The sequence below is a fragment of the Coturnix japonica genome, chromosome 5 (assembly GCF_054131305.1).
Source record: "Coturnix japonica strain WE chromosome 5, WE-NBRP24, whole genome shotgun sequence".
Classification (NCBI taxonomy): domain Eukaryota; kingdom Metazoa; phylum Chordata; class Aves; order Galliformes; family Phasianidae; genus Coturnix; species Coturnix japonica.
The window spans coordinates 51,947,533-51,968,517 of NC_140667.1; the positions used below are offsets into that span (position 1 = coordinate 51,947,533).

At 39.9% G+C, this 20,985-nt stretch overlaps 1 protein-coding gene across 5 annotated transcripts in view; it reads right to left on the reverse strand.

Moving 5' to 3' along the window:
• Positions 1 to 6,589: 6,589 nt before the first annotated feature.
• Positions 6,590 to 20,985, reverse strand: part of PPM1A (protein phosphatase, Mg2+/Mn2+ dependent 1A) — a 32,897-nt gene continuing 18,501 nt past the window's right edge. Inside the window, exons 4-6 of one of the 5 annotated variants that reach the window (XM_015865753.3) lie at positions 18,428 to 18,536; positions 16,316 to 16,373; positions 6,590 to 14,383 (exon numbers count right to left, since the gene is read on the reverse strand). In XM_015865753.3, the coding sequence (XP_015721239.2) occupies positions 14,354 to 14,383; positions 16,316 to 16,373; positions 18,428 to 18,536 (197 nt within the window). In that variant the 3' untranslated portion in view covers positions 6,590 to 14,353. Of the gene's footprint in view, positions 14,541 to 16,315; positions 16,374 to 18,427; positions 18,537 to 20,985 lie in introns of all 5 variants that reach the window. The other 4 variants (XM_015865751.3, XM_032444623.2, XM_015865754.3 and 1 more) reach the window with 4 other exon arrangements.

The following is a 20,985-nucleotide window of genomic DNA, read 5'->3' on the forward strand; positions in this document are numbered from 1 at the left end:
AATCCAGGAGCGCTGCCATTTCTCTGGGGCACACACAGGAACTCAAAAGCTTTTCAGAAAGCAGTTTTTCTTGAAGGACACTTCTCTTGTAGGGCGTTTGAAATAACAATCTCACTCTTGCTGTTTGAAGCAGCGGATAACTCTTGTATGAACAAGCTCTTTGAAAATGAATAGCAATAAAAAATGAATGCTACCCATCTCTGAGTTGGTCTGGAACTCAAGTGCTGTATGAAACTGGCCCACCAATGAAACGAGGGCTTTGTGCAGTACTTTAGCCACCACCAGGCTTTTGCTTGCCTCTTTCCCCATGTTTTTCCCAGGTCCCAGAGATTTCCCTTACCTCCCGCTGCTCCAAGTTAAAGAGCACATACCTGTGGGTACAGAGCTGTGCCGTCATACTTTGTATGACTCTGTAGGGTCACTGGAAACTGTGCTGTGGGCCCCAGACACAATAACAGCACAGCTGTCCCACCACATCTCCTCCTGTAACCACATCTCATTGTCTGACTTCTCCAGAAGACAAATTGCTGTTCCAAGAGCATCATTAGCAGCATCCTGCCCTTGGGGAGGCTTTGACATCCCTACATGAAGTTTTTTCCTCAGTAAGAAGCATCATTGCAGGGCACTGGTGTAGGTTTACTATATTGCAACGTCCAGATTTCTGAAGCACACTGCAAATGGAAGTTTCTTACCAGTGAATTAAAGCATGGATCAGTAGGAGACCTCTGGCTTCTAGTTTTCTACTGACTTCTCTGGTTCCTCTGCTGTTCTTTTCCACTCACTCCTCCTTAAAATCACTTGAAAAGAACTGACAATTTAGGCCTCTTCCCATTTATTACATGCAATTGTTTTCCTTTTTGCTGGCTTGCTTTGATCTTTACTGCACAAGAGAGGGCAAGTGAGGCATTTTAACTCCCAATTTTTTGCCCAAATTTCAACTAGGAGCTCAGAGAAGGGGCTGAGCTGGTGCTGAGATGTCCAGACCATGTTTTCACACCAGCTGAATTCTCTATGGCCAGGCTTGGTGGCAGCAACCCAGATCCAGCATTCACCACCAACCAGGAGAAAGAGGCCACCCTATTCTAGGACATCTCCCTGAGAACAGGCAGACAATTATTTAGAGCATAAGAGGGAAGAGGGTGAGAATGCTTCACTAGCGACAGGCTCTTCTACAAACGTTTACAAGTCTCGCTTATGAGAAAATCACTGCAGGAAAATCCAGTGTTCACAGCTGGATGGAAAACCCCCCTGAAATACAGTTTCCTGTGACTCCATCCTGCAACAGTTGGGACTCTGTCTGAAATTCAAATTAACTTTCATACCCTGCCTACAATTCCATTTTGTGCCCCAAAGCAAAATTTCCTGCATAATTGCGTGTATTTAGGTCAGTTCTCCATTGTTAGCTTCTGCAAAAGAAAACGGATGATTTGCTAGTGGAGAAATTTCCTAGTGCAGTTTTCAAAGGCATTCTTGCAATTAGAGGCTGTGCTCCTAAATGAGGCTGGAACACAGGCCTGCGTTAGCTTGGTGCTGCCATGAGACTGTCTGTGAGCCTCTTCTCGAGGGCAGGGTGACTCCATCTGAGCACTGACCATGTTCTACACCCATACAGGAATAAGCTGCTCTGCCAAACTGCATTTTAAGGAGTAGTTGTCCCATTTTTGCGCTCCTATCAAACATGAACTTACACATGGGATTAAATCAAAACATCGCGAGCTGAGCATAATGCAGAAGATTCTCTTAAACATTCCATTAATTGGTTTAAACTGGGGATCTGTGCAACACAATGCAAGATGTGTATTTTCTCTACATCCTAAAGACCCACAGCCTGGTCTCATGGCTTCATACATGTTTTTGTGAAGGCACTGCCAGAACAGGTCCAAACAGTCTGAACACACCATGCCAAGGCCTCATCAAGGCGGTAATACCGAAGCTTGGGCAGAGAAAAGACAGCAGTGATTCTACATGTAGATTTCTAGGCATTAATTAAAAAATCAAATCAAATCTCTGCTCCCTCCCTCCCCCCCTCTGATGCTTGTGAGGGACAACAAAGCATCGCAAATCTACCTCGGGATATTGGAGAGAGGGGAGAAAAGAATCAGGTCAAAGCACACAATATACAAATCCTTGTGTTGCCTGAGGGCACAGAATGCAACGACCTCAGACGGTTCTGAAAATCGATTACAGAAGGCCTTCAGCTGCATGGAGTCAATGACCCTATCCATGCGTATCAAGAGGAAAACAGCTAAATCTTCTCTGAGCTAATAATACTCATAAGGGCTTCTGGTCCAAGATGTGCGTGGTGGCTGAAGAGGGGAGCTACAGAAAGTCTCTCCCAGCTGATCTTCCTCAGCCCATGTGAGTAAAACACTGGTTTGTGTTCACAAAGATCTGATTTCCATCAGATCAGAATAGATGATCCCTGGCCTTCCCTACAGAAACATCACCAGCTACGCTAGGGGTCACAACACAACAGACAGAGAACGTGTGTAATTCAGGAACTGTAACTGCCTCATGAAATACATGTCAAAAGAGACAGCTGGCCTCAAGGCTTGGGGCTGCCCAGTGTCTTTGTCTTCAGGTTTCCTCTGCTGGAAGTGCAGGGGAATTAGGAATGGTGGAAAGGAGGGAGCTTTATCTGGACCCAACGTTTCCTTTTCCTGTAGGTATGTTTGCACCCATCAGGATTTGTAAGTGCTGCTCAAGTAAAACTTCTCTGCTTTGATGTAAGAAATCACAACCAGAGCATGAAAATAAAGGGTTCCCACTGAGCAGAACATTCAAACACAAGGGAAAACCATTGGTTGTGATTTGGATAGCAAATGAGCAGCAGTTTTAAGACTTACAATGCCCAAGTAGACACAGCAAAGAGATTCTGGTGAGAGACCGTTTCCAGCTGTTTCAGTTATCTTCAGCAGAGAGGAACTCCTGAAGTTGTTGGTACGCAGACAAGCATTGAGTTTGCTCTCTCCAACAGTGCTTTAAACCAAATAAGAAGTTCCATTAACCATATACAAACATTCTTAAAGAGGTAAAGGTGAAGGAACTGAGAGTGAGGTTGGAGAACATTACTTCTTAATAACGTGTAAAGTCAGGGCACAAGGATTACATTTCTCAAAGGAATACATTCATACAACATGGAGAACACAATACATCAGCACTGGTCCTCTAAGCATGTTCCAGGCTACACTGCAAAGACTTGAAGTCAAGCAACACTTTAGATTTAATTAAAAAAATAATTAAAAATAGGGTAAAAAAGAAGTAGCCCCATTAATTTTCCTTGCCCTTGCTATCGCAGGCTGCACAGTTGTGTTTTTCTTTGTCTCTCTTTCATCTTTAAAAAAAAACCCATAGCAACAGTGGAGGAAATGAACTGCGGGTTCAGCGCCACAAAAACATCTGACTGCGCTTGCTACTAAACATGCCAGCATCTCGTCAGCTTCAGCTGGGGCGGAATGTTCAGCAGATGCTGCAGGACGCAGTGAACACAGCCAGCTGCATGCAAAAGGACAAGGGTCCAAGCTTAAGGCCAAAAGAAAGAACCAAGCACAGAGAAAGACCCAAACAATTTGAGAACATAGGGAATATCAAAATTAACCTACAGGTTGCAGTCTACCAAGAAGCACAATGATAAACTGGGTATGGACCCTCATCAAAGTCTCAGGATCATAATTGGAAATCACCTGGCCCAAGCAAATCCAGTCCAAATTCTAATATCAAAGCTTGTTATTTGCTATTGAACAAGAAAAGCTGGGCTGTGGCCTGGAGCAGCTTTCTTCCAGTTGAACTCATGCCCACATCACGGCTTTCAGATGCAGGAAAAGCGAGATCTTCACCCTCACTGTAACATCTGAAATTAGTGCAAGACTCAGCCCTAATTAGGCTGGTCACCTATTAGTGTTTGCTAACAGGAAAACAGCATTCTTATATTGGAAATCCCATAGGTTTTAGAAATATAAAATCATTCAGCTAATATGTATCTAAGTGTTGACATTATCTTTATTCATTCTGTATGTTTAGTTACTAATATTTTCACTTAAATTTTTCTAAAATCAGGGTTGTTTGTTTTGTTTTTTTTTTTGCTGAAGCTGACTTCAGAAATCATGGCAACCTCCAGTTCATTACTGGGAATGAACAACAGTGGACTGCAAGGTGACTGGGGAGACTACGAAATTGGAATAGGAAAGTCAGGTAACTGAAGGTGAGCATTAAAATGCCCCAAATAAACAAAACATTGCAATGACATAAATATATATATATATATCTGAAGGGTATGCTTCAGACTGATTAGAATAGGAAGTAAAAAATACTAGGAGTAAGATTATACTGACTATGTTGCTTTATGTTCTTTAAGCAATAGACTCCCTCTCTACCCGTGGCAGTGGTGGGTGCTACCAAAGCAACCCCTTACAGGGCTACTGAGAGGCTGCTGGCCTTTAGAAAGTAGAAAACACAGAAAAACAGCACAGCTACAAAAGAGCTGGAGGCGAGCCATGTCCAAATATCCTGCTCCTCCTGCTTAGATCATAGCTTAGGGATACCACGGGTTATTTTAAAAACAGACCAAAAAAAGATTTAGTTTCCTTAAGTGTCATCATTATCTTTTTTTTTTTGCACGCTGGTGACATACTTTGAATTATTTTGTTGAAGCAAACGATACGGAGCTGTTTCATCCTGTACCTTATTATAGTTTATGGGACAGGATTCAAGTTTCAGAGGAAGGTGACTGTTCCCACCAAGTCATACTTGGTTTGCATCAGCCAGCAGCAAACTGCGCCACACTGGTTCAGAGGAAAGGAGAAGACGGACAATGCAGGTTGGCAAGATGATACTTCCTAAAGAGAAGCAGCGGGATGCCAGGCACTGTCACAGACACTTCTATTGTTAAAGAAAACACACAGAGCAATTTGGATTGAATTCATATCTGCTCTGCCCCACAAACAAGCTCACTGGTTTAAATGTGCGTTGAGCAGTTTTAATTCAGGACAGGCCTATATGTTAGGTGATGTTAAAGCCTGCAGTCCTGCCAAACAGGATGAGAAACCCGGCCAGCAAACCTACTCATAGAGCAGGGGCTGAACACCAGAACGTTGCTAATGGGGAGAAGAACTTCTCACAAGAACAACAGTTCATAAGCAGGATCTATGGAAGGATGAGGCTAATTTTAAGTCACCCCACTTTGACTAATAATGTTGCGAAGTTTCCAATGAAATGCAAGAGTACATAGTTCAACATATGAATTCCATTTATGCCGATGAACTTCAAGTCCTGCAAGCTCCCAACTTCCCCAACCCCCACTCTCCAGTGCCTGCATATTTGCAGGCATAATCACCATGATTTCAAACAACTCTAAATGATTTGATTTGCCCCTCCTTGCCAAACTCACCTTCGTTCCTTCAGAATTTCACTGCATTAGGATGGACTCTTGTACTCTTTAAGCCTAAAAAATGCACAGTTAAATGATTTATCTGCACTTCAATGTTTTACCTTTGTAAAATTAGCCCATGTAAATGCTGTCTGATTAAACTCAACCACAACACACAACCAAGTCAGACGAATACATCTCTCCAAACACCACTAGTGACATTCAAGGCTATGAGGACACGCCAAGCATTAAAAAAGCACTTACATGATCCAACAATGTTAGTCAGGGGTGAATTATTCCTTTCGTTTGAGGAAAAATTAAACTAAAACACCCAATTCCATGGGATGAAGCATTTTCCATAAGCTTTCAAGTAGAAAACAAAGGGATGCACTTTGTCTCCCACGTTTGCTTGATTTGTGTGAACCAAAGCTAACACTCAGTTGTATCACAGCAATTTTAGTTATTAAACACACAGAGAACATCTCCTAATTTTTCTGGACAAGTAGCAAAACCAGTAGGTTTGATTTTTAATCCTTAGATTAAAATCCTTTTTCCAGCTCGCAGGTACAGCAGAATGCCCACCCGTCCCTTCCCTACTGTGACTCATATGGCTCTCCTAAGAACCCTACCAGCTCTCTGCTCAGAGAAAAGACTTCCAAGGAGACAGTATATAAGGCCGTTCTCTCTCCAAATCACGCAGGCTAAAAACAGTGGATTTATCTTTTCATAGAATGGCCTGGGTTGAAAGGACCACAATGATCATTTAGTTCCAACCCCAATGCTATTTGCAGGGTCGCCAACCACCAGACCAGGCTGCCCAGAGCCACATTCAGCCTTTTCCTGTAGCATCCTTATATTCTGCAAATTACAACAGTCTGCTCTGTATTCTATGGTACTGACTCAGGACACAAGGCTCAAATATATCTTGCTCCAGTGTGAGTTGGTCTTCCAGATGCTGGGCATCCTGATCATCCCCTGCTCTCCTGACGACCCCAGATGAGGTGACATCTTAGGAAGACCAGGGCTGGAGCTGTGCACTGCTTGGTCTTGGAATTTTAACATGGAAGAGGGGGATTTTTACTTCCATAATTAACAAGTGGTGAGAACAAACGCTTCATCTTCTATTTGAAACAGGAAACAGAACGAGGCCTGATAGCCAGCTTGTAATTTAGTGACAATAAAGCAGACGTGAAGATGGTTTAGAGCATACCAAATACACACACACAGTGTCATTGCCTGTTTTATTTAGTGGAATCACTTTCGTAGATTAGAAATATTTCCAATTCCCATTCACTCCAAAGCAAGCCTCCACCGTCAACAGGCGTAATGCAGTTCGTTCAACTGATTCCAAACCAAAGGAGAGAAAAAAAAAAAGAGAAAGGTACAATCTCAAAAGTTAAGTTAGAAACTAAGTTCACACATTTTCTTTGGGACCAGGAATCTGTACATAGTACAAAATATACATTTATTGAACTTTCTGTAAACACACAGTTTGAATTGTGTAAAACTGTAAATATCGGTGAACTACGTGGAGAATAAATTATTATATATTGTTATACATTCTACTTAAGGAAAATAGTTATGCTCTGGTATATTACTCTGTTAAATTTATAAATTCCATAACGAAGCTGTGTATTCCGCAAACATGCTTTTCAAGCTTAAATCTCTCCATTTGTAACACACATTTATACAAGTCATCAATGAAAAAGTTACACTTTCCACAAAATAGATATAAAGAGGTGATGAACCTTCTAAAAAGACAGGCACAGCTTGTCACTGCGGACGAGACTTTCATGGTACGACGTGGAGTTAACGCTGTGAGGAGACAGGTGAAAACTCCCTAATTCAGCATGTTGGTACATAGGCTTAGTAACAAGACAGATGATAAGAACCTAAATCTTTGCTTTGAAACATGAATGAAGCAGCCGGTTCTGGAAATGCTATCGACTCACACTTCTCAAATACCCAAATCCCCTGGCTAGGAGAACCTAGGCTTGTGTCTCCTATTAACCCCTTGTCACCAGTGATTCAGTTATCTGAGCACTGAACTGCCTGGCACGATTAGTTACCAACACCTGCAGAACTCAGCACTCGCTCTACAGACTTGATTCCTGGCACCAAAAAGTTAGATCTGGTTAATAAACACAACTTAACTCTTGGTACTTGTGGTCATTGTGAATCACAACACCAGCAACGGACTGTAGGAAATCCCAGTGTCCAGCATCAAGCTGTTCCTATGGCAGCAAGCAGAAGGCATGGGAATGGCTCCTCCAGCACCTTGCAGACTGGGGGCCATCACATAACGCCCAGCTTCCTATTTACATGTCTGAAAGTTTCACACTCAGCAGACTTGAGAGTCCAGCATCAAACACTCAGCAAGAACAAAAGCTCCCTAAAACGCCAGCACTGATGTTTTCAGTAGTTCCATTAATGGACATGGAAACGATGCTCTGCATATTCAGCACATTTGTTCCTAGGGGTTTAGGGCCTTTTTGCATTCCCATCCCAGCTAATTCATTCTGGGTTCCATCCTTTTATTCTTAAAGCCAAAAGCAGTACATGAAAGACCTGAACCTCTTAAATTTTGTCCTTCTGATGTTTTAAAAGGAAAAAAAAAACCAACAAAAAAACCTGCTGACTTGAATACTCAAAGAATTAAGACATTATTAATTGTAGTTAATCTACTGCTCTGCTTTAGGACTGCCACCTTCCTCCCCTTCGGCTTTGAAATCTTTTTCAAAACCAACTCCAAATAATGATTACATTTAGCTCCAACAAAACTGGGACAGCTTTGGCTGCAACGATACTTGTGCAAGCTCTGCGTGCTGGGAGTGACTCTCCACCACCATCAGCAGGCTGTTGTTAACTTCCACTTTCCTAAGATCACTTCAGTTCTATTTTCCCTTGCAGTGTAAACTAACATGTCGCACTGCAGCCTGAAAACCCAACAGTGAAAATGAAATTGGCAACTGGTATTTCCCATTGCTCAAACTGAGTTGAACTCAGTGATACAAATGAAACTCCGAAGACCTCAGTCTACAGGCATCAAGAGAAGTTAAAGTATGTAACGTTTTCTGACCTGCAAGTCTGCTTTCTCATTTTAATTCACAAAGATGCTTCCCAAGAGAAATCACAACAGCAGCTCCTTTGCGTTGGAGGCTCGCTCACAATGCATGTCAAGAGTCCTGCCTACTTCAGCCATCAAGAGCACAGGTTCCATCAGCTGTTCGGAGCCGCACAGTTAATGGAAGCACACGTGAACTGCGGGTTTGGCTCAGTGCTATTGAGCTGAGAAGTGTGGATGCAGTGCTCTTAGGGAAAAATGCAACTGTCACAGCACTCATCCTTGCAAACAAATTACTGGTTATACAGTAGTAAGGAGCATTGGTTTCCTCCCTCTCATTATTATTATTATTGTGTTTTTTCTTTTTATTTCAACACAAAAGGTATTTTAAAAAGCATTCAGACAGGAATCAGAACGAGTTAAGCACACTGATTTGGTTAGCCATAGAAGCATACATAATCCTGAAGTCTGACCTACCATCCCATCTCACCGAAGTTTGGATATTTCCAGAGTCGAACAACATCACTAATGCTACAGAAGGCATTCTTTATATTAAGCCCACCACCAAAACTCTATGATTTCAAAGGCTCTCTCCTAAGAAGCCCTTTTCCTAAGACACCACGACCACTCCTGGACCCTTAGCAGAGAAGCAAAGATCTCTAGTGTAACAGTGCCTGCAGGATAAGGAAAAAACTGTTTTACTGCTACCTGAAAAGAAAATGAAATAAAGAGATGGCTTGCTGTAAGTCAACAACTGCAACACGATCAGATTAAAGTGCCTGACTTTTTCATGTACTAAATGAATTTTGGAAGATTCTCCTGGAAATTCATTTTCAGCAGGAGATGATGTAAACCGTGTTTTCAGCATGCTTTCTGTTCCTTTTGTACTTGAAAGCACTCAGCTGTCTATGACTGTAAACAAAAGCTCTAAGTTCTCCTGCAGCCTCTTGAGCTCCTACGACCAAACACCACGGCCCAGGTGACTGCCGCACTCACAAAGCAACACCAGTATGGAAACAAAACAAGGGTACAAAAAGCTTCTAAAGGCGATGTCTGAGCTGCAGACTGTGCAAGCACTGCAGAGCTCACCAGAAGGCTGCAGCCTCTGATCAACACTGCTCTATTCCAAAATACTCAGCCCAGATTGCCACCTGCAAATTTCACTCTATTTTTATGTATTTTAATGGCTCACTCTAGGAACTGCATTCATTTTATGCACTATAACATGTGGAGCCTCCTCTTGCCATTTAAAGAGTTAAAAATCTATCCAGCCTAGAAGGGACTTTGCACCCTGTAATGTCATATGAAGGCTTGGGTCGTCACCATCTCAAATGGACACAGCTGCAGGAACAAGGAGTGATACCAGTTATCCTGAAGACATTTTTACACCTCCAGAAGCTTGGCACGGAGTAACAATTCCAATTCCTAAGGAAATAGAGCTGTAAAGTACAGCTCCCCAGCTCTACCCAGTTCTGCTGCTTCTTAATCTAAGCCAGGCACGTCAGGTTTTTATTAAAATCTTCTATTTGCCCAATTATGAGGAAAAAGGGTAATATTTGATGACTAAAGGTTCACCTATTACTGGAATGGCCAAGCTTAAATATGAAGATATTTAAATGTACCAAGTCATTTGGCCATAAAGCAGTTCAAGAATGCACGTGTAGAAATTCAAGCGAACATCTTAACATGATGAAATCCTGCTGTACACTGAAATAAGGTCGACTCTAAGAGCCTTTTCATTAACCTAATTGTGACAGCCACGCTGCCTCCCTCTTGGGACAGAACTGAATATAAATAGAGATAGTTAACAAAAAGTACATTTGTCAGCATGGAGCTCCCATACAAGACATTAAACTCAAAGCTTCATGATTCCAGTTTCAAGAAAAAGAACGCTGACCAGGGTAAAATATATGTCTTAAGCACAGTGTGGAGAAAGATCTACAAAGGCTTTGATATTTCCTATGTAGGTCCATCACTTATCTGCACTGGGGCTCTGATTTCCCCATGTGTGGCTAAGGAGTGCTACTCACAGCCCTGCCTTCCCAGCACCAGGTACTTGGAACACCCATTTAGCCAAGCTGAAGGGCAGAGTTTTTCTCTCCCTCTCATAACTATTTCACTGACACAAAGCGGGCAGTAGAAGGAAACTTACAGCAGCAGCTCAGTCTTGATATTAGTTGACCATGAAACCATATCCTTAGTTTATAAATTATTAAAAAGCCAAAATGCAATAGGAAGCCTGTATTATCCCAGTGCAACAAGTCAAAATGAGGTGCTTATCGGGGTATCAACTACAGTGCAAACTATTCCCCAGTTTTACTAAATCACCTCAAAGTTTCCAATTCTTGAACTAAGCAGAATGGCTCAGATTTTAACCTATACAGCTGAGACGGCATCAGTTTCATAGTAAACAATTTAATTGTCATTCAAGTCAGTATCCTGAGCACACGTTAAGATGAACAACTCTGGCACCTGCATGAACCACCAAGGTCAGTGCTACAATTCCTCCCCTGCTGCTTAATATTCTGCAGGCATCTCGCTAGCATGAGACAACCTAGAATTACCACAATTCAGCATAGGTTAATAACAACTTCCCATCTCCCATCCTGACTTCTGTTGGAGATTGCAGAGTGCTGGCCACGCACCAGGGGTTCTGCAGAGCTGCTTACAGACTACAGAAGTGCAGGCGAGCTGAAAGGCCGCTGCTTGCTCAGGACCTGCTGATCTGTGCCCACTGTGGGTACCAGGATGCGACTGATACAACGGATTTACAAAGCCTTGCAAGTCTGGGGGCCTGCTTAACGTAATCACACTTAGTTAATCCAACACTGGTTTTAAAACATGCTTTAGAAGCAGCTTCTGTCTTGAACATATTTCAATGCTGAATTAGTGAGAATTATTTGAAACAGTTGACTATAAAGCAGTACAGGTATTTTCCCAGAACGACCAGTGAAACATTGAATCCGACTGTAACAAAACTCACAGAAAACCGAAGCCAGTGAAGCTGTTAAATGTAGAAGGAGAACAAAGTTGCACGAAGAGAAGTAGCTTTACAAATATAATTTCCAAGTTTTTGATTCTGTTTAAAACAGACAAAAAAAACCCCAAAAACCCCAAGCAAACTGGGACCATCCTATTTGAACATGTATTTAAAAATACATCTCTTAAGCATCACACAGTTTTCATTTTTGTCCCACAGGAATCTTTTTCCACGAGGGAAATAAATAGCACACAATACTTCCGAAACAAATTGCTGCCTTGCCCCTGAGGTGCTAACATTTTTAGCATTACAGAAAAGTTTCTGGTGCAAGAAGGAGATGCACAAACGTGCAAAAGTGCCTTTTTCTTTTCAGAGCAGTGAAAAGTACAGCTTGCCTCTTTTCTAGGATGCTTGACATCGTTAGTGTGTTTTGTAATCAAAATCTGTATCTAAAACGGCAGTGTTTGTGCACACAGAATAGATTCAGTGCTCTGACCTCTTCAAAACGCTGAACGTAGGCGGGAGGGAGAAAGGCCTGAAACGGGCTTTCTGCCACTGCCCTCAAACCCAGTTCCAGCACCTGTCACAACAGCAGAGGTACGTTCTTCCTGACCTTCAGGAGGCCTCACAGGAAGAGGCTTCAACTGTACAAGTCTGTCACCGAGACAGTTTAAGTGACTACGAATTATGGCTTTACACACCACAGTTTTGCTTCCGATTTTTTTACAAGTTCGAAACTGAAAAGGTTTCCACAGTCCAGTTCAAGGTTTTGCAGTTTCCAAAGCTAAGCTTCAGTCTATATGAAAAAGGACAGAACCATTATCTGCCTAGTCCTAAATTGCGTTTAGCTTTCTGCACTAACACGCCACGTATCATTACATACACCTGTTAATTAGGTGCCTGTGAAGCTATCACTTAACGTTATTATAGTTTTGCACTCTACAACAAAATTAGACATTTTAAGCATTTATTCATAGGTAGGGAAGGAACTGGTTCGTTAAGCAAAAATTGCTAGAAATTTATAAATACAAATAGTGCTTATGTTTTCTTCATTCATGCTCCAACAGATTACAAACTGAATACAATGAAGTTACGTTTAAGCACCCCACACAGACAAGAGGGATAAAAAGAAAACTTTGCTGGTATATACTATACTTAGTTCCAAGACACTATAAGTTACTTTTGCACTGTTCAGTGTTCCCTAACTCTGCATTAGTTTTAAGGCTATATATACAAATATGTATATTTCAAAGTTAGGGAAAGACACATAGCAAAATGCATTGTACTACGTTTTCCTATCAAAATAATTATACACCACATTTTGATTCTGTTTCACTGCAGTAAATGTTACAGTCTACTTGCTTTACTGATTTTCCTTTTGGGGAATCTGCCTACTAAATGAGTAAACTACATATTAAACACAATACTCTCAACCAAAAGGACAATACAAGGTGCACAAAACAGCAGTTCTGCAAACACGACTGACTTTAGAACTTAATTTTGCATGTTCAATGGGAGAAAGCTAACCTTAAATCAACTTAGCTGATTCTCTTATAAAACTTTAAATTAGAATTTTCAACAACAAACAGTTAGATATTATCAACATGCTATATCTCTACTCACAAGTACTGTTTAACCACTAGTCTCTCATTGTAAGTAAGTGGGTCAATTAAAAAACACACGCCATAAAATGTTAAAGATTGTCAGGCTCTGACAAATGTATTTTTATCAAACAGTAGGCAAATTCAAACCAACGCACATCTTCAGTGGGGAGTAAAGAAGCAGCCTGAAAAAAATCCATACTTGTTAAAAAAACAGGGTCACAGATTAATCCCACTTCATCCTCTAGCATATGGCTATTTCTTGGGCAATCATCAAAACTCTTCCCATCTCAAAAATGGGCTACCAATTAATAAAAATATTCTTCCACGTGTAAAAGATCATTTACAATGGCACTGACATTTTAAAAGGCAGGAAAAAAAAAAGGAATTACACATCTATGGATAAATTTCTTGTTTGTTAAACCAAGCTTTATTGATAAAATGGAATTCAAAGTATTTCACTTGGAACAGCAGCAGATCCAGCCAATTAAGATTGTAAAAATGCTGCAGGCTCCTACGGTATGTAGAAAGCTGCCTGTTTGTGCTCAGTGATTCGTACTTCCAGGTAAGGGTTAATGGAAAGAGGTGCAGAGAATCGAGGCATTCTAATCTCGAGGTTCATATGCTTATGAACGCATGATGCTATTAATAGGGCATGATTTAACTCCCACCAAAGCCGAAATCAGAACTCCCTTCAACTCAATGTGAGAGCAGGAGTACCTCTGAGAAAACAAGATCCGCCTGTTGAAGAACGTGCACTACTCTCTTGTTTTCACATTGCCAAGCAAATTCACTACTGTGATTTTGGGAAAATCACCCACAGGATCAGCTCTCATAGAAGACAAAACGTTATCTTTACAGTTTTGTGCACCTCCTGAGCACCTAGCTGGCTAGGCTGCTGCTCCTTGCAATCCAAAACCACAACATGAATTTAAAGGGATATATATTGTTGCATCACACAAGTCAAACATTTCTTCTAACCTTTGTAGTGATTTAAAGCAGTTCATAATTAAATATGAGCATTTTGTACAAAGACAATTGCACTTTACAAAAAAAAAACCAAAAAACAAACAAAATCATACAACATAAATTGCTGGAGTCTGATTTACAACATGGATTATGGTTTGAAATCACGTTTACAGAAGTCTGTTTTACAAAAAAAAAGATCAGTTCCTGGGCTAGATGTCGTACTGCTGTAGTTTTCTGCTGCAGTCACTCTCACCAACACATCGTACTCCCTTCTTTAATTAGTATTGAGGATGGATGTTAAGAAGGGTCACTGAGGTTGGGCTGCACTTTCATTTGAAGAATGAAACGTGAACTCCACAGCTAGATGAGCAGTTTTACCACATATCATCAGTTGAGGCAGAATCCTTAAAGAAAAAAGAAGGAGCCCTTTAAAGTCTGGAGTGCCCATATTTACAGCAGTTTCTGGATAATCCAGACTGAAAAGGGAAAAAGCTTGAATCATTTTAGGAGCCTGTTTTCTCTCTCCTTTCAGAAATAGCAGAAACAACATTCAAGAGGCATCTAGAAAAACATACACAATTAATGAAACACTATGTAGCAAACATTTCAAAATCTCATCAAGTTTTTTCTCAACTGCTTACTGACAATAATATCCCAGGAATAGTACTTACAAGCATTCCCAGAATAGTTAGAAGTAATGTAAATGCATATCTTTTCTACATTGGCACATTAAAAGGCCAGGATGTGCCTTGTGCTATTATTATTATTTGATATTTCAGTCCTTTCTCACTGCATAGGAAGACAGTCATTAACCAATACTTTATTGTAAATCCGATCAATTTTACCTGTCATAATTTAAGGTTAAATAGGAAAGCGTAGTTTCAGTAAGTAATGCTAGAAACATTAATGTTGAATTGTAATAAGTCTGCAAGGAGAAAAAAAATTCTGCAATATAGAATTGGAATCAAAGACATAGTCGGCTCTAAATCATAACATCATGGTCATGCTGCACATCACTACATCCATGCATCCAATATCTGAGTAACCCTTAAATTAGGTCCATTTAGGCCCCCAGACTATGGAGGGTTTTGTATAGCTGAGAAATGGAACCACTCTGGAAAAATGTTTAATTAATTCCTGCTATCAGTTAAAAGAAAACACATCTTAACACAGACCAAATGGTGAACTTCTAGTGGTATTTAATCATTTTACTTTGTAACTGTTTCCTCTCCCCTCACTTAGTTTGTTCTACATTTGGCGTAATCTAACTGCCTCATCTGTTCCACTAAGTTGGGTATACATGTTAACATGACTAAGCATGGCCGCAGCTTGCTAGCTGAACCAACAGTTAAATCAGTAGCACAGCCAGCAGAGCAAACTGCTTACGTACAGTGGCAATTTGGGGTTGTTTCAGCATTAAGTACTATCTTCTCTCAATAGCAAAGTGACATGATGGGCTTGGACAATGGTCTCAGCTGGTACTTCTACAGCTGCACATCCCTATTGTTACAGAGACTGCAGGAGATAGAAGTATTACTCTTCTTTCAAAGTACTGTCTTACTGATTCTTTTGAGAGGGAAGAGGCTAATTAAGTCTTTAGCAATGCCACATACGACAACTTCTTAGCATTCAATTTCTGCACCCTTCATTCAAACTTGCACACAGAATGCATTACAAACCAAGAGGAAGAACAGTTGGCACGGAGGTGTAGTACAAAAGCCAAGATCGCTAAAATTACTCTTTGCAAGAGTACCACCCCCAGATTTTTCTTCAAAACCAGAAGGAGCAAAGGAGAATATGAAAGACTAAGATGGTTATGCTTTTCCAAGTGTAAGGATGCAGAATAAAAGCAGTAGTGAGTAAAAATGCAGGAGCTGCATGCCAACTATTCAGTATGTAAATTCCTGTATCCTAGTTGCCAACATCATCATCATAAAATGAAGACGTTTGACATTCATTTGTGGAACAGTAACTTAAACAGAACGTTTTACATTCAAAATACACCCCTTTTCAGATAGCATTATGGCATTGTTAGGCTAAAGGTACTGAGAGAGAACTGCCAAACAGTAGCACTCTGTTTCAAAGCCAATGCACAGCTTTATGTTTGAAGGCATTTCACTTCTGTGTCACATTTGCAAGATACAAATCAGGGAATTCCAACACCAACAAGTAAACCATGCTGGAGTTCTACTATCAGCAGAAGGTACCCAAAAACAACCACAAAGGCACAAAATGGCTCTTTTTTTTGGGGAAAGAAGAACTGGAAATACATTTCTTTACAAAACAAATACAGTGACTGGGGTGGGAGGGAAGAATGCCATAGAAGAGATACTTACAGTATCATCATTCCTGTAGGGGTTCAGTCTGTTATACACAGCTTCAATTACACTCCGTCTAGATCAGAAAGAAAAAAAAAACCAAAAAGACAAATACAGTGTTTTAAGTCAAACTGCTTAGGAAAAATGTAATTTAAAAAGCAAACTTTTAAAGATCTTCTATCTGCAGAACCAAGTTTACTGCAAGTTAGTCCTAAGTGCCATTACACACCGACCATAGTTATCCCAATCCTTTAAAACCCTCAAGTTCAAGAAAAAGAAAGCTGAATAGGCAGTTTGCATTCAAGAGAAGAGAAGCACAACCAAACATTCAGAAGAGGAAAAAAAACAAAGGGGGGGGGAAATCAGAGAACCTGATACAGGTTGAATGCCATGGCCATCTGTGTGCCCAACCAACACTGTGCTAGTACCTACGTATATTATGACAAGGCTTAAAGAGGTTTTTCATGAAAAGTAATACACAAAAAAAGGGAGAGTGAAGGATAAGGGACACCTCTGCCTTACCCAGCACATAAGAATTTTGGAGAGAGAGCAGGAAGGAAAGAGAGGAGTAAAGGAAAGGAAAAATAGATTGGACATCAAAAGCAATTTTCTTCCAGATACCCTCATGTGCAGGACCATGTATGACAAAATAGCACGCTACAACTCAGATACAACCTCAAAGCCACCTCTTAACTGCTCATGAATACATGCAAGAGAAACACAAAAGAGTGCATTTGAAGTAAAAGAAAAAGCAGATGGCAGTCTTTATAATCTTCTTGTAACATCGAAAAGTCAAGTACTGCCATAGAGCAGTACAAGCATCACAGAAAATCTAGCGAATGATCATACAGCATGGAAGAGGCTGAATTCAAAGAAATAAAAACAAGCAATTATTCCCCAACTACAATGCACATACAAAGTTGTTCTCCTCCTTGAGATAGATATCGCTGATTCTAAATAAAGCCGTGTTACTTGAAAGGTATTGTTTTCTTTCCCAATTGTCAGTATCGCTTCAAGTTACACTACAACACAATTCAATCCATACTTCTGTCAATCACTATTCAAGATAACATCACTAAAGCACATAATCCCACCAAAGTCAATTGCTTCAGCAACTTCAGCACTGCCTCACAACCACAAAGCTACTGCTAGCCAAAGCAGCTTGATAAACAACTTGTATGCCATCTTTTATGAGTAACTGACTCATCAATGCTTCAAGATGACTGTAACGCATCCTAAATAGACACTACTATTTATATATAATAGCCATCTCTTCTTTTCCGACATCATAAAAGAAGAATTTTGTTATGTAGAAGTCATCCTTACAGCCCACTTATCATTTATTCCTCTACGTGCCCACAGACTTCAAGTTCCTATGTAACGAGACAAAAACTACACACTGAAGTATTAAAAATAAACGCTACACATCACATGTGCTCAGTATACACAGTACAAGTCCATGAATGACCTTCTGAACCAAAAAGCACTTGCTGTGGAAAAAGCTAAGTGCATTTCTTTCTTCACTGCTGAACATCAACTTGAGACCACACTGCACCAGCACTGAACTCTTCAAGGACAAAAACAGCCTATTTAAAATTCTACTTAACCTTTTTGATAGACTTCTATCCTGGTTTTGTGTTTGACACAAGCAGAGAGGTGCATAAGCAAAATTTTAAGCAGTTACCACATTGCCTTAGCTACAGACAAGAAAAGAAAGCTGCCAAGCAAAACATGATACGCATAAAACTTTTTGAAGAGCAGAACCATATGTCCAAGTAGCTACTAAAGGCAGTACATTATTTTTGTACCTTCAAACCACGTCCCACCCAAAGAAACCCAATTAATTACAGAAACAGAGACACTCAGGCCACCCTTAAAAAAAAACAAACAACCCTCAGCCCTTCTCAAAACTACATTTTGACATGTAATTTTTAACAGTGATTCATAGTTAACTCTGTTCTCATGCTTTCCCTTTTCATTCAGAAAAGTTCAGTAATAACAATTGAAGAACAGATCATATTTGTCCTGTGCCCTTCCTCCCTCCCCATACTTTTAAGAGTGGCCTTACAGTTAAGTTTTGATTTAAATAATAATAATAATAAAAACACATTTACACTGATGTGAACTCACTTGCTTGCCAATTCACCCCCTGGCGGGAGGTTTGGGATGCTCTCAGTTGCTAACGTACGCATCACGTGGACTAAGTCTGGCACTCCTTCACCCTGCTTCTTTATGATCTCTGGGAATCAGAAGTACTTTTTTTGTAAGTGCAGTCCAAATTTAACTTAAAAAGATTGAAATACTCAGTTTTATAAAAAGGCAGCTTTAAGTTCTGTTAATATAAGAAATAAATGACAGACCGTACTCAACATGGTGTTAATTTGGTTCCATAACAAAAAAGACCTGTGATGGATCTGACACATGATACCCTGCTAGCTGTTAACATGCACCCTGGTTTCAGAAATACACGGCTAACAATTACAAGTCTAATGGCTTTCCTGATAGGGCATTATTTTATTTTCCCAACAAAACACACTGGGTATTAACATCAGTTTTACCACTGCAATAGAAGGTTAAAGTTTATCACCATCATAGAAAGCAACAGCATTTTCAAAAAACAGAGTTCATTACCTGACACAAAAATAAAATGACCCCCCACTACAAGCATACATGACTGCAAGTCCATAGGCCAGTACTTGTACCTTACCACATCACTGCAACATGCAAATGTAATGAACTGTCACATACAAATTGAAAGCCAGGGACATAAGAGTTAAGAGACAGCTCCACCCTTCACTCAACTTGGAATATGTGACTACTAGGCAGTTCTTTAAAGCTGAGCTCCTCCAACTTCTGAGAAGAGAGGCCTTGCACTGTAGTTCTTTTACTCTTAGGCCTATTTCATTCATAGGCCTATTTAAAGCAGTAAGCACAATGGAAATCACAAGAGATTTTGCTATAATACCTCTGAAAAGATTCTCTTTTGATAAAATTTTAATACATTTTATACATTCTATTTCTTCAAAATGCATTTCTGCAGTTTGCCTGTAAATACGAGCTTAGAAAATAAGTGATGAGTGATTAAGACTCAGCATTATTGATCTTCAAGTGAATACTGTAGCCCATATACAATAGGTATGTCTACACACACACGCATATTATTCTTCATGTATTGATACAGCTTGAAGAACAGTGGGAACTCATCAGTGCCATCCCTGAAAGAAATACTTTAGCATTTAGATTTTACTCTGAAGGGTCATTGCAGAAAATATACCAAGTTTCCACTTTGTAATTTAATCAGTGAGATATGACACACTGAAGCTTAAAACCAACACATCTCCAGTCCTTTTTTTGTAAAATATTTCAGATAAGTAAATAAACTATAAATGTTTTTTTTTTTTGTGCATGTCGTAGTTTTTCAGGGCTATGTGTGTTTACAGAAAGAATCAGCTTTATTTTGCTGGCAGACTGTGCTAATTATTTGCAAGCTACAATGGAAGCACTGTCTAGTCCTCATCAGCGTCAGATTGTAACACAAAGCTTTAATCTGCTCAAATAAGAACCTACATTTGAGATATCTGACACCACACACCAGATACCTCAGAAATTTGCAGTTTTCTTAAGAAAATCTATGGCTAAAATTCATTTTACCATCTAACATTGAGGAAATAATCTAACACTCATAAATCTGAATAAGAAGCAAGATCTCAGATTTGGTTTGCCAAGTTCCTTTATTGTGCAATTTTGAACATCTAATATATTCTACATTGTGCTAGAGCTAGAGTTCTGCTGTACAAAAATAAGGACTTTGTAGTTTACCTATACTACACAGTAACACAACCTGTAACTGCAGTACATGTAACATACAGTCTCCACTAAATGAATACATTTATATTTTGATATAACTAAAGATACAGACTGAATGAACACTGATGACACAACAAATGGAGCGGGTCTGCTAGCTGCATTAATTTATTGGAATTACTTTCTTGCAATACATCTTATAAGCCCCACACCTATGCGATTTACTTTAAAACCTTCTAAACATTTTCATGGCATCAAGCATGGGAAGAACGTGCTTATAACCCTACAAATAAAGAATTCAAAACATATCTGCTTATTTCATTTTCTGAATGGGAATTCCAGATAACGATTAAGAAAATTCAAACTTGCAGTGTTGTGAGAATACGGGAGGGAATGTGTAGCAGCTAACTGAAAACAATTTACCTCTGTGTAGGTAAAATATTGCTACCATTATCTATTACTGAATATTAATACGTAAGAAACTAAGAACAATAAAAGAAGCTCGGACAAGTGTCATTTTAAAGTCAATACATCAATAACTCATATTAGTGCAAATAACAGCAATGCATTTTGGAATGACTGCTTACTTCTACAATGAAGATCACATAACATTTTGTGAGCAACACTTATTTACTGCAAGTAATGGCAAAAAGACGTTTCTCCACACTTGCTTCCTCTTCTGTTGCTATCATAGCTATGAATCTGGACTACAAACACACTGAGATTGATGGTGGCATAGCAAGTAGAAAGCCTTTTTCCTTTAAATCTGAATAATCTCTGCTTGTTCACAGAATCATTTGGAAGATACCTAAAAGATTCTCTAATTTTAAGTCCCCTCTTGTTATAGAGGACCATCAGTAAAGGGCCCCATTCTGTAATAAATC